Here is a 12,968-nt window from a genome sequence, read left to right on the forward strand (position 1 = left end):
GTTTAGTGCTAGGATATCTAAGTGCCCTATGAATGTTTTTTCTTTTTCTGCTAATTTCAGAAAAATTGAGTAACAGTAGTCTTTTTTGAGAGTAAATAATATGAATATAGATAGGGAGTTAGATTAGAACTATAAAATATCAGTCCGATAATCCTCATTTTAAATTCATTCATATATTTAAGCTACTTCTTTGTGAGTAGTTAATAACTTCTTTAAATTAAATAAACACCTTCAATATTTAGTGAAAATAATTTATTAATAATTGATGTCTCTTTAAATGTTGTTTTCCTAGCAAAAATATTAGAAAAGATAAATAATTTGCAATGCTTATGTGAAAAAGCTGACAAATTATGTTTAACCTATTAGGTTCTCTCATTTTGGATCACAACTTTTGTACCATACTTACGGAAGAAACATAGCTGACATATTCTACATCTCTGCATGGCTTACTTGAAAAATAGAAGCAGTTGCTTAACTGGATGACTATCAAAATGGTCAATACAGATTGATGGGCTTGAGTGCAGTAGACAGTGAGTGTGCAGATGGTGGTGTCTGTACCATTTGACATGAGATGGCTGAGTCTTTAAAATGATTTCAGTGGAATGGCTTTGGTGGTGTTGCAGTAAAGGGCATCCATTCAACTTCAGGTGCTGTGCAGATGGCAAAGCCAAGCTAATATAGAAAAATGAGAAACAAGTGACTATTTAATGTACAGGAATGCATGATCTGCATCACAAATAAATGACGGTATTACATGCAGGAAACCTAGCCAGATGGCTGTACATTAAAACACATGACTCCTTGAGAGAATTAAGTACAGGCAATTTGCTTAGATTTTCTGCAGGCCTGCTGCATATTATATTAGGGTAGGGAGAACAAGACATTAAGTGCTTTATTCATTGAAAGTGTTTAGGTGAAGTTGGCAGTTATTTAAGCATAATCTGATCTCCATAAGTATTTAAATCGTCTCTTTGCGGTTAAAAAAAAAAAGGAGGGACAGTTATTGATTTTATTTTGAAAGGATGTAAGGAGTAAGATTGGCTAGCAAACCTGTCTTTTGGTCCACATTTTTTAGTTCTGTAAAGTTTTCCACTGGGCAAAAGCTTAAAAAATTTTATGGATGAGCATGATAAAAGTATTTCTTTTTCTGTATAGGTTTTAATGAATCCAAATACCAGTGACATATGGAAATTTTAAAGTGTGAAGAGTTAATGCGTTGAGTGATATGTAAAATGGTCCCATTTTCACTAGTAAAATACTACATTTCTTTGTTTTTCAGCTTAAAGAAAGTGGTTATTGTACAGGTCATGAACCAGACTCCCTGGAATTCAGCACTGTGGGAGGATGGGTATCTACTCGGGCATCGGGCATGAAGAAGAATATCTATGGCAATATTGAGGACCTGGTAAATTTTTTTCTGGTTACAATGTCACAATTCATTAGTTTATTACTATAAAGTGATTAAAACCTTTTTTAGAGTTGTGTGGTAGGGTCTCCATTTATTTAGTGATCTTATCATTGCCACTCTTTTGCCTCAGGAGAGTTTATACTTATTTTTCTCAAAATTTTTTTTTCTATGTAGAGTTAAAGAGCCTGATTGAAAATGTTCTAGTAGGTGGCAGTATGACCTGTGTGTGTACATCATTTTATTTTAGCTGATCCGGTGCCAGTCTTCTGGGAGTTAGTGTGGTAATAGTGTAACTGTGGGCATTCTGGCTAGGAATTAGATATCATTTGTTCCATGTGTAGCTTTTCCAGTGATTAGTTCTGTGACCTTGTGCAGATTGGTTCACCTTTCTAAACTTGTTTCCTCTTCTGTAAAGTAGAATATTCACTGCATGGAATTATTATTAGTGTATATTATAAACACTTAAAATGTTTACATTATCCTGTTTTTTTTTAATTGAGGATATTTTAGAAATCACATTTTTCTTTTTACAAATAAAATAACAGATTCAATTTCAGAGAGAATTTAATCCTTTTACTATTGGATTATTAAAGACTTTATCATAGTTAAGCAAATATGTGATAGACTGCTACATTTAGTACTGCTAACGCATGTAATTTATTCCTTTCTTGGAGAGCCTTAAGGACCACAGATTATAAGATATATCCTAATGTGCTTATTTGCATGTATATATCTAGCTTTATATAAAACAGGATCATGCTGTGTTTAATCTCTTTAAACTGTGTTATCAATATATTTGTAAATGAACAAAGACAAATGTAAATGTACACTATCACTTTTAGAGTGCATATAATTCTTTTACTGATAATTCATGGTTTATAAAGTAATTCCCTATTAGTGAATATTTAAATTATTCTTAATTTCAAAATTGTAGGAAACAAAGGGGAAAATATCTTCTTTAGTAATTTCTTTAGCATACATCTTTAATCACTTTCTTTGGGGAAGTTCCAAGAGCTTGAATTGTTGAATGAAGATGTTTATATACATTTTTTAGTCTTTGGATCTTTGTCACCAAAATGCTTCATAGAAATTTGTGCCAATTGGCATTCCCCTTAGCACTATGAGGATCTTTATTTTACTGGACCTTTTATTTAGATTTTTGTCTTTTTAATTTTTTATTTCTTTAATTGCTAGTGAATGTATACTTTTAAAATGTCCTCATTGGTGATTTTTAAGTTTTAATTTTGTGAATTGTTTATTGATGTCCTCTGCTCATTTCCTTAAATAATAAATAGACTATTTTTGTTTATCTGTCAAAAAGCTGTTGTAAAAATGTGTTGGATTTTCACATAACCATTTCCTGATTTGGATTTCAGGAACTGTTTTTGAGTCTCTTCCCCTCCAGTGTACTTTTTCACTGGTGTGAGACTTGTATCCTATGCATCTCTCTTTTCTTCTCTTTAACACTACATCTTCCCCTTCATCCTAATTTTGACCTGGTTATAATTAATACTTCATTCTTGTTATTCTTTTCTACTGAGTGGGCAAAGTAGATAAATTGAGGGTGGGAATAAGGCAAGAATAAATTTTTCTTAGAATTCTAAGCATCTGAAGCAGCTTGATGTGAGTAACAGTGCTTCATCAGCATTGTTAAAAAGGTGAAAGAATGAACCTATTAAAATATGATCATTGATTATTTTTTTTTCCTTTAGTTCTTGGCCACATTGATAATCCTAGACTAAATTTGGTTTAAAGAAAAGTGCTTTTCATTGTTTTAAGATGATGAATATACCCAAATCAATAATCTTAGAATGATTTTTTTCTTCTTTTAAAGTTATATAAAATTTATTTTTAGTCTTAAGAATTATTAAAAGGTATTAGAATTCTGAAAGGTGTCACCATTTATCACTTAATCCAATATTTTTAAAAGGAGAGTTTTTTATAAATATGGATGAATGTGTGTACACACCCGCACAACATTCACTGACAAATATGTAGAATTTATATCGTGCATTGTATTAAACAGGTGGTTCATATAAAAATGGTAACACCTAGAGGTATAATAGAAAAAAGCTGTCAAGGACCTCGTATGTCAACAGGCCCTGATATCCATCACTTCATCATGGGATCTGAAGGTAAATATAACTAAATTTATGATGAAAAAATACAGGTTAGTGACTCAGTTTTGTGAAAATCTGTGATATTGTGATATAAGATCTTTGAAGGAAAGACATGTTTTATATATTTAAAGAATGGTGATTTTTTTCAAGTTTTATTTCTTTAATTTAGTACTTCATAAAGTTTTTATTATGAGAACATCTTATTAAATGTCCTTTTACGTTTTGGTTTTTTATAGTTTTAGAGATAAGTTAGCCTTTTTGGTATTTTATTTTTGTTTTAGAGTTTTTAATCAGTGATTTTAGGAAGAGTAGTTGTTAAGATTTAAAATGGTTGGCTTTAAAATTTTATATTTTAGTATTCTCTAATCTTGTCTGACTTCTCGGTGGGGGCGGGGAGGGCTGAGAAAGTATTGTCTTAGTGTCTTGTCTTTCTATAATTGTACCTTTTGTTACGTGCTATTTGCTTCTTTGAAGAAGTGGAATTTAAAATCCTGTTGATTTACGTATCTTTTAAAATGTATGTTTGGTTGGGGGTTTTTGGGGTTTTTTTTGGTTGTTGTTGTTTTACTATTTAACTACTATTTGCTTGGTTACTTAATGCTGGATGGATTAGAATGTAGTTCTTTATCTCATACAAAACATTTAATTGCTTTACTGTTCAGGAAAAAAACTGACCTTCTATTTTGCAAACTAACTGTTATGTGGTAAATTTTATGGATAAGATGAGCATAGTCGTATTTTTCAATTCTTAGAATGGTAGAGAGGGATATCCCTTAAATTCAGAGAAATAAGATAAAACAAATGTCTCTAAATTAGTGGAGGAACTCATTACTAGTTTAGAAGATGGTACAAGCTAAAAAAGAGTTTTTCAAAATGTTCAGCTGTATTTATGGATAAGAGAACAATTACAATAAACTAGGATGATAGGACATAAATTCTATCTTTTGATAGTAACATCAAGGAGGGAAAAAATGACAAACTGTATCAGTGACATGCTAAAGGTCAACGATTGATTTGATGACCAATATATAGCTTAGATATTTTTTCATGATAATCAGTGATAAACCTTTGTCAAGATGTCTCCCCAGTTTACTCTCTTATTCCTTTTCTGATCAGTATACTCGTCTATGGAAAGATAGAACTACATTTTTAATGAGAAAAAGTGTTAAATTCCCTTAATATAGTTCTTTGGTAAATATTCTGCAACTGCTTATACTAACACATCATCCAAAAGTTAGCTAAAATATATAACCTTTTGCCACCAGGTGGCAAATTGAGTAACAAATAGGTATTAAAACTGACAGTTATTAATTATACTGTTGGTTCATATGTAGTTGGAGTCAACTCTATAAATATAAATGATCTTTTTAAGTAACTCCCATTGCTTTGTATTTTTAAATTTTTGGTGCTATATCCTGTGCTGGCACACTGAAGGACACAGGTAACAATTGACCTTTATAGTACAGTATGATAAATTATATGATAGAAGTAAATGCAGGAGAAATATAGACAAAGTTCGCATTGATGGGTGCTTAAGAAGACCTCTTCAGAGGGGCCATGCCTAAAGTAGTCCTTGAAGGTTGATAAGGAGTTGAGGGAGTAAGGTGGGGAGGGAGTTGCCCTGCAGAGAGAACTGCAGGTGGACAGACCTAGAAGTGAGAAGAGCCTTGTCTGCCTGGTGAAGCTGCCAGGTTTTCAGTGTAACCGGAACATAAGATTTAACCGTAGGGTGGAGTAGGCAGCAGGTCTAGGGGTAGAGTGGTAAGGGTTACAGGATAGCTGGAGAGATAATTTGGTCTTTTATGCCTTTTAAAATAGTTTAAACTGTATCTAAATGACTAGACTACCCCCCTCAGTAGTCAATTATTCTTTGAATTTAAGGAAGGTAAACTCGTAATAATAAAGTAAGCAAAGAAATGTTATTTATTAAACATATATACTAGGGCAAATTACTGTATTTAAATGAGATCTTATTATAAACATACATGTAAAATGCCATAGTGATTTAGGAGCATATCTTTCAAATCTGGATTTCAATCCTGGTTCCACCACTTAAATTTCTGTGACTTTATGTAAATTAGGTAATTCTCTATGCCAGTGTCCTCAGCTATAAAATGGGGACAATAAAAGAATCCATCTTCATAAGCTTTTGTGAGGAGTAAATGAAATTAGGATAAGCAGTCTATAAGCATTTAGTAAGTACTCAACAAATGTTAAATTTATTACTGTTGTTGTTGGCATTAGTGATCTTTACAAGTGCATTTATAGTCCTTAATTCCCATCTCTGTATGTATGTGGATATAGAGTCATCTTAATGTAGGCCAGGAGACCGCATGATTGAGAAATCATATTCTTTTTTATTTTATTTTTTACTTTTGAATTTTATTTTTTTAAAGTTTTTATTTAAATTCTAGTTAGCATACAGTACAATATTAGTTTCAGGAGTACAATGTAGTGATTCAACACCTCTGTATATCACCTGGTACTCATCACAACAAGTTCATATTCTTTTATAATATGTATTTTTATCTGCTATCTTGAACCATCTGAATAATAAGCACCTGCCTTAGATGTGAATCATAAACTTTTCCTCAAGTTTTAAAAATATTTTTTTGCTACAGTTAAATCATCTGATGACAACCTTGAAAGCATTATCATTTAAAAAATGTATTTTCCTGATCCTACTAAGTTCTACATATGACTAACCATGTTAAATTTAATGTTTTTGTCTTGTTTTGTGTTACAAATTTTTCATAATGATTTTTTTCAGTTAGCAGCTTCCTTCCATTTTAGGTGCTATAACATGATCAATATAATGAAAATTATAATAAATAGTCAAAGCCTCCGAAATGCTTTGCATTCCTTTCTTATATATGGAATTTACTAGTAACTCAAAATAATTTGCTCTTTTATTTGAAAAATGGTGAAAACTACATTTTTATTTTTTTAACCCGTGACCCACCCTTGTTTTTGCTTTTTGCTATATGTTGAAATAAGTGAAATGCTTATTATCAGTCCTTTTGTGTAATTTTACCTCTTGTAGGACAGCTTGAGTGGTTATAATATCCATGGGTTGTACTTTGTTTCCTTGTTTCTTGAAAATGCTGCTTCAGTGTTGCCTGGTTTTATAAGTTGTTTTAAAAAAATCTAAAGCTATTTCTTTTGGCTTTGTAACTTGTTTCCCTTTTTTGCCTGGGTGTCCTGAAGATTTTTTTCTTTATTATTTAAGTCTACTACTTTTATAGCTCAGAGTTGATTGTCCTAGGTTGTTTTGCATGGCACCCAGTGGACCCTTTCTGTGTTTATATTTAGGTCTTTTATTCTTTCTGGAAAGTTTTTTGCATCTAGTGTTAAATATTAGGGGTCTCCCCCCCCCCCAATGGTTTGATTTTTCTTCTTCAGGGACACCAGTTGTACTATGTCTGACTGTGTTTGCTTGTTTGGCATTTCAGCCACTATATTTCTCTGACCCTTCTTATTCCCCAACTTTTTTCTTTATTTCATTTTCATTCTCTTGGTTATTTTCCTTCTTTTCTTCAATGCCCTTTATTAAGTCTTCATTTGAAATCTATTCTCTGTTTTCCTTTGGATACCTTATAACTTAGCCTTCATTTTTATATGTTGTGTTATTGTTGCTGCTGTTCTTTTTCTTTCCTGAGATTAGTCATCTCTTATTTCATTTCTTCTTGTTTTTTGTGCACTTGTGTTTTTAATGTTTGTATTTCTGATTCAGGTATTTTTTTTAATATCCCCAAATGCTTGCTTGACTATATTTAATTCAGTTTGAGATGTCTATTACTGTTTTTTTCAGGATCATGTTTGGTTTAGGGGAGAGACTTTTCATCAGCAGAAAAGCTTTTATTTACATTTTGTCATTTTCCAGTAGTTTTTGTGGATTTGGTCTGCTTTTTTTCTGTTGCTATTTATTACTTAGAAAGTGTTTCCTAGTTTGGGAATGTCATTTTCTGTCTCTCCTACCCTCTCTTGTGCTACTTGTTTTGTGGATGGTGGTGGTTTTGGTGGGAGAAGGCATGGCGTGTCTTCTTTCTCTCTTATTTTTATAAGATCTTTAATTTCCCTCTCTTACTTCATTCTTTCCCATCAGTACTTTGTCTCCAAGGAGTACCACACTTCTCTGAATATGATGCTTCCCTGAAAATACTCCCCTTGCTTCTCCAAGGCTGCCATTTCTAGTTCCTCTCATTTTCAAACCCCTCCCCATAGCCAGGGCTGTGGATTTCCCTGTACAGGATTTTGGTATTAGTGTTGCACTTTTGCTGTCTGTGGTTGATTTTGTCTTTACTTCCTCCAGGTCTTCTGATAACTCTCCATTTTTTCTTTTAAGCCTTCCCTTTCTACCCTTACAAGCTTGTAGCAGGTGGAAGGCTATAGTAAGCCTTTTGTAATTTTTTCATTTTATCTCTATTTAACAGGTGATGTGACGGTCAGAGTATTTTTTTGTCTCCTAGTAATATTGAGTTTCATTTCAGTATTATTTGTGGTTTTGTGTTTCTTGTTGATTTTTATGTTTGGGGAGGAAAGTAGAGAGAGGGTGAAGATTCAGGATCAAATGACTGCCATTCTTCTTAGTCCTGAAGTCACCTGAAAGTATTGTTAAATTACAAAAGAGTTTATTTACTTTAAGCAAATACTTGCATTTATATCAAATAGCACTTGAAGCTTTCGGTTTTCTTGAGAACAAACATCAGATTGGAAAATTATAAAATAGAAAATTCTTAAATTTACTGTAATGTAGTTTTGATAAAACAGAAAAGTGAATGATGTATAAGCCTCTGTGATGTCATATTGCCATGGAGCTATTTATAAACAATTATATAAAGTAGATATAAAATGTAAAAGTGTTATAAAGTGGTGTAATGTACATATAATCAAGTGATAAGTAATCCAAGTCTTTGATATCACTCTGCTGACATAATATTCCCAAAGCAAAGGAATCAATAAATATAATAAAACACAACAGAAGCAAGCCTTTTGATTAAGTGAATTTAGATATATCCATTTGTGATGGCTAATTTGAGTGGAAGCTGCCCTCTGAGACCTGGATGATTTTGCTTTCACGGTGGGACCCCCAGTAGACTCATAGCTGGATAGTTGCAGAGACTTGCCTTGGGCATTTCATTAACCTTGCAATAATGCAGTGTCTCATTTTACTAATTTTTATTTATTTTTTAACCTCATTTATAATGTTACGGTGGGTTTTACTACTTTAGAGTGCCTACTCTACATAGGAAGCAATACAGGTAGGTAGAAGTTAAGGCATGGTCACTTTTCACTGGTACCTTAGAATTTTGATGTAGAATTAGAATTTTGAAGGAAGTTTGCTAATGTGAAGATATATATATTTTAAAATCAACTTTTTGAATAAGCAATAAAATTAAAATATGGACAAATGTACAAAATTCAAAAGGTACTAAAGGATGTATACGGGAAAACCTGCCTTCTGTCCCTTCTGATCCTTTCCTTTGTTCAGAGTAAACACTGCTATATTTAAGTATATATGTATGCAGTTTTAAAAGCACAAACAGGAGTTTACTACTCTGCTTTACCCTTTTATAAAGCTTACTCCATATCATTATATTTAGAGCCACTTCATTCTTTTGGACAGCTACTGAATGTACACTAACCAGACCCTCATTGATTGGCATTTAAATGGTTTCCAGCTTTTTCCTGGATTTTATTTAAGTTGTATTAGATGATGTTATATGCTATAATTCAAAGATATATTTTCAAATGGCTCCATTTCTCAGATGTTAAGGAAGGATTTCACAAAAACCTGGGAACTTGGAGTTTAGTTTTAAGTAGAAGAGTGTTCCTGTCTGCAATCACGGCTTATACTGACCTTTTCCTTAATGGATTTCAATCTGGAGACTTTTGAGTTTCAGCAAGTATTTATTAAAGTGTTCTGTAATCTGTGATCAAATTAGAGTAAATAGAGAAGATGATTCCTGTGTTTAGGAGTATATGCCTGTCAAACTTCATTTCATTTGTAGAAACGACTTTTAACAAGGCTATCGGGAGCGTCTAAAAATGTTGAAAAGAGTTGAAAGAATTACAAATAAGCTTAGTGATGGTATTAGTATAGTGGTAGGAAAATTAGCAACTTTAAAAATTCAAGTGATGCGACCAGTGTTCGTAGGAACGAACAAGTGTGATAGATAATTCTGTACTGTGGATGAGGAGACATCATAGTACTAGTAGTTTACCTGTCAGCCTTTTGCCTCTTCTCTGGCAAAGGTTTAGAAGTTCTTTTAGACTACTTTTATAGTCTAAGATATTTCCTTCTAAAAATTTTCCTGTTTGTAAAATGTATAACTGTTAGTTCCTTACTTAAGAAAATAACTCTGAGGTTTCATTTGTAATTCATTTGGAGAATTAATTAACTTGTAATGGTTATTTTTTAATAGCTTTATTGAAATATAATTCACATACCAAAAAAGTCACCCATTTTAAGTATATCTCTTAGAAGGGATAGTTGCTGAGCTTAGTGTTTGGGATTCTTTTTTTGAGCATAGTTGGGGTCCTCCACACTGTTTCTGTACAAGCAAACTAGCTGGCGTACAGTGTTGCCTTTATCTCCAATAAATTTACCGATGTCCTCCCAGTTGTCTTTTACCACATCCTCCACTATTTTGAGCGTGTTCTTAGGTTTGAACTTCTCCATGCTCTGTTTGTTGCAAACAAAGTAATTTTCTTTGGAAAGAGATTAGTAGCTGCTTTTTGGCTTGTGTTCCCTTTCCCACTCCCTCCTCAGCCCCTTGAGAACAAATCCCTGAGCCCCTGAGTTTCTGAGCCTCTGAGTCTCTGAGAGTGGCTCTGGGGAGGGGAGGGGGGCAATGGCATGCTTTCTCTGAGGATATCCCTACTTTCGTAGCTCAGTGCTAGGGAAAAGAAGGGGAAAGGAAAACAGATCTTGGTTTGCTTCTCCTGGCAAGATGCCATCTCTTTACAAGCCAGGCTAAGGGCAGTTGGGACCCCAGTATTAATGTCACTCCAAGTAGAGCCTCTGTCCCACCAGCTAAGGCGGGGTACAAGAAGTGAACTAACCTCCTCCCCATTCCCCCAACCTCTTGGTGGTAGTTGTCTGGAATGTAGCCTTAGAAAAAGGTAGCTGAGGGCAGGGTTATGTGGAATAGGACCAGAGGTTTTTCTGCAATTAAAAAAGTCTTCATGTATATATTCCAGAGAAAGGAAAACATACATCCACACAAAAATATGTATGTAAATTTGTATGTATATTCACAGTAGCATTATTCATATGAAGTAGGCAAAAGGTGGAAACCTATGGAACTTTCAGCTCTAGGGAGGGGAGAGGGGCTGGACATTGATTTAGTGGTTTAATCAATCATGCCTATGTAATGAAGCCTCCATAAAAATCACTAAAATGCGGGTTTCAGGGAGCTTCCAGGGTGGTGAACACATGGAGGTGCTGGGAGGGTGATGCATCTGCAGAGGGCATGGAAACTCTGGGCCCCGTCCCCCATACTTTGCCCTATGTATCTCTCTCTCTCTCTCTTTTTTTTTTTAATCTTGGCTCTGCCTGAGTAATATCATGTTTTTATATTAAACTGGTAATCTAGTTTTAAAAAATGTGGAAACCCAAATGTCCATCAACTAATGAATGGATAAACAAAATGAATTATATATACAATGGGATAATAGCCTACAATTAAAAAGGAATGGAATACTAATACATGCTACAACAGGGATAAACCTTGAAAACATAGAAGCCAGTCACAAAAGACCACGTATTGTCACAAGATTCCATTTATTTTTTATTTTTTTAAAAGATTTTATTTATTTATTTGACAGAGAGAGAGCAGGCGCACAAGCAGGGGGAGCAGTAGAGGAAGAGGGAGAAGCAGGCTCCCCACTGAGCAGGGAGCCTGATGTGGGGTTCCATCCCAGGACACTGGGACCATGACCCAAGCTGAAGTCAGACACTTTCCATTTATATGAAATGTCCAGAATAGGCAAATTTATAGAAATGTTACTAGATTAGTGGTTGTCTAGGGCTGAAGTGTATGTGTGGGGAAACAGGGAATGGCTGTTTCTTTTGGGGGGGAGTGATAAAAATGTTCTAGACTTAGAGGTTTTTTTTTTTTTAAGATTTTATTTATTTGTTTGAGAGAGAGAGGGAGTGGGGGAGGAGGAGGGAGGAGCAGAGGGAGACAGACAAGCAGACTGCACCGAGCACGGAGCTTGATCCCGTGACCCTGAGATCATGACCTGAGCCGAAATCAAGAGTTGGTCGCTTAACCCACTGAGCCACCCAGGTGCCCCCTAAACTTAGATTTTAATGATAGTTGCAAATATCTGTGAATATACTGAAAACATACTGAGTTTTACATTTTAAATGGGTGAATTTTATTGTTTGTGAATTATATCTCAATAAAGATGCTAAAATAAAAGATAAAGCCTTAGTCACTTTTGTGATCTTTTAAAATGTACAAGATATATTTACTTTTTATTTAAATGCTAATCGGGCCAGACTTGCAGAGTTTTTGTGATTTTACAAATTATAATAGGGTTATATTTGATATCTCAGTAGGCAATCATTTGTATATGTGATGAACATACTGTGATCTAATGTAATTTACTTTTTAATGGACTCTTAGTTTTTAATCTTGTATTCTATATTGACATTTTGGGTGTATTATAAATTTACTGGAAGCTTTGATTTTTGTGATACTTTTTATTTATTTCTAGTGTTACCATTAAGTTCTCCAATGCAGAGATTTACGTCTTTCTTTATTCTTTTTTTCATGATTCTCAGAAAATTTACTAATAGTATTAATAATTTCTACCATTTGTACATCAGAAACCACTAATTTGAAAAGTTTGGCTTCATGAATATAGTGATTTTAATCATGTCTCTTTAGATATTTTAGTATAATTATTTACATCTCATAGAATGTAGTTTATATTTAACTTGCTTTTTTCCTCTTTGATTTGTCCCTCCTCCATGTAATAAAGGAAAGAGCGTTGTTTCATTGGTGGTTCTCTTGTACTGTATATTTATGGTAACTACTCTTTCTCTGAGCTATCAGGTTTTTTTGTGTCTTAACAAGGGCATCTTAGTATTGCCATTGTCTTTGTATGAATTCCTAAGAAAAAAGGCAAGGTAATAATAGTCCCTCTAATTTCTTCTATCATTTTAAATTCTCACAGAAGTTTCTTATTGCCCCAGCAAATTTTTCGCACGGTGAAAGTAGGCACAAATATCAGAATATACTTTTGTCTGAATGTATGAGATATACAAACCTGTTGTTTTTCAAAATTTTTTTTCTTTTAATAGGTTGTAATACTTTTAAAACTCTTTAAAAGTAACCTTCTTGGAGGAAGGTTACCTTAAAAATGCTTTAAAGTATTTATATATAACATAAGAAAAATGTATTCCAAAACCTTTTTTTTTTAGAAAG

General features: G+C 33.4%; 1 protein-coding gene across 15 annotated transcripts in view; it reads left to right on the plus strand.

The window, feature by feature from the left end:
* AGPS (alkylglycerone phosphate synthase) overlaps window positions 1–12,968 on the plus strand; it is a 203,268-nt gene that overhangs the window by 136,246 nt on the left and 54,054 nt on the right. For all 15 annotated transcript variants that reach the window (XM_048214157.2, XM_044381449.3, XM_026492470.4 and 12 more), the window contains 2 exons: window positions 1,280–1,405; window positions 3,435–3,543. In XM_048214157.2, coding sequence (XP_048070114.1) covers window positions 1,280–1,405; window positions 3,435–3,543 — 235 coding nt within the window. The remainder of the gene's footprint in view (window positions 1–1,279; window positions 1,406–3,434; window positions 3,544–12,968) is intronic.

Source organism: Ursus arctos, unplaced genomic scaffold (genome assembly GCF_023065955.2).
Source record: "Ursus arctos isolate Adak ecotype North America unplaced genomic scaffold, UrsArc2.0 scaffold_1, whole genome shotgun sequence".
Taxonomy (NCBI): Eukaryota; Metazoa; Chordata; class Mammalia; order Carnivora; family Ursidae; genus Ursus; species Ursus arctos.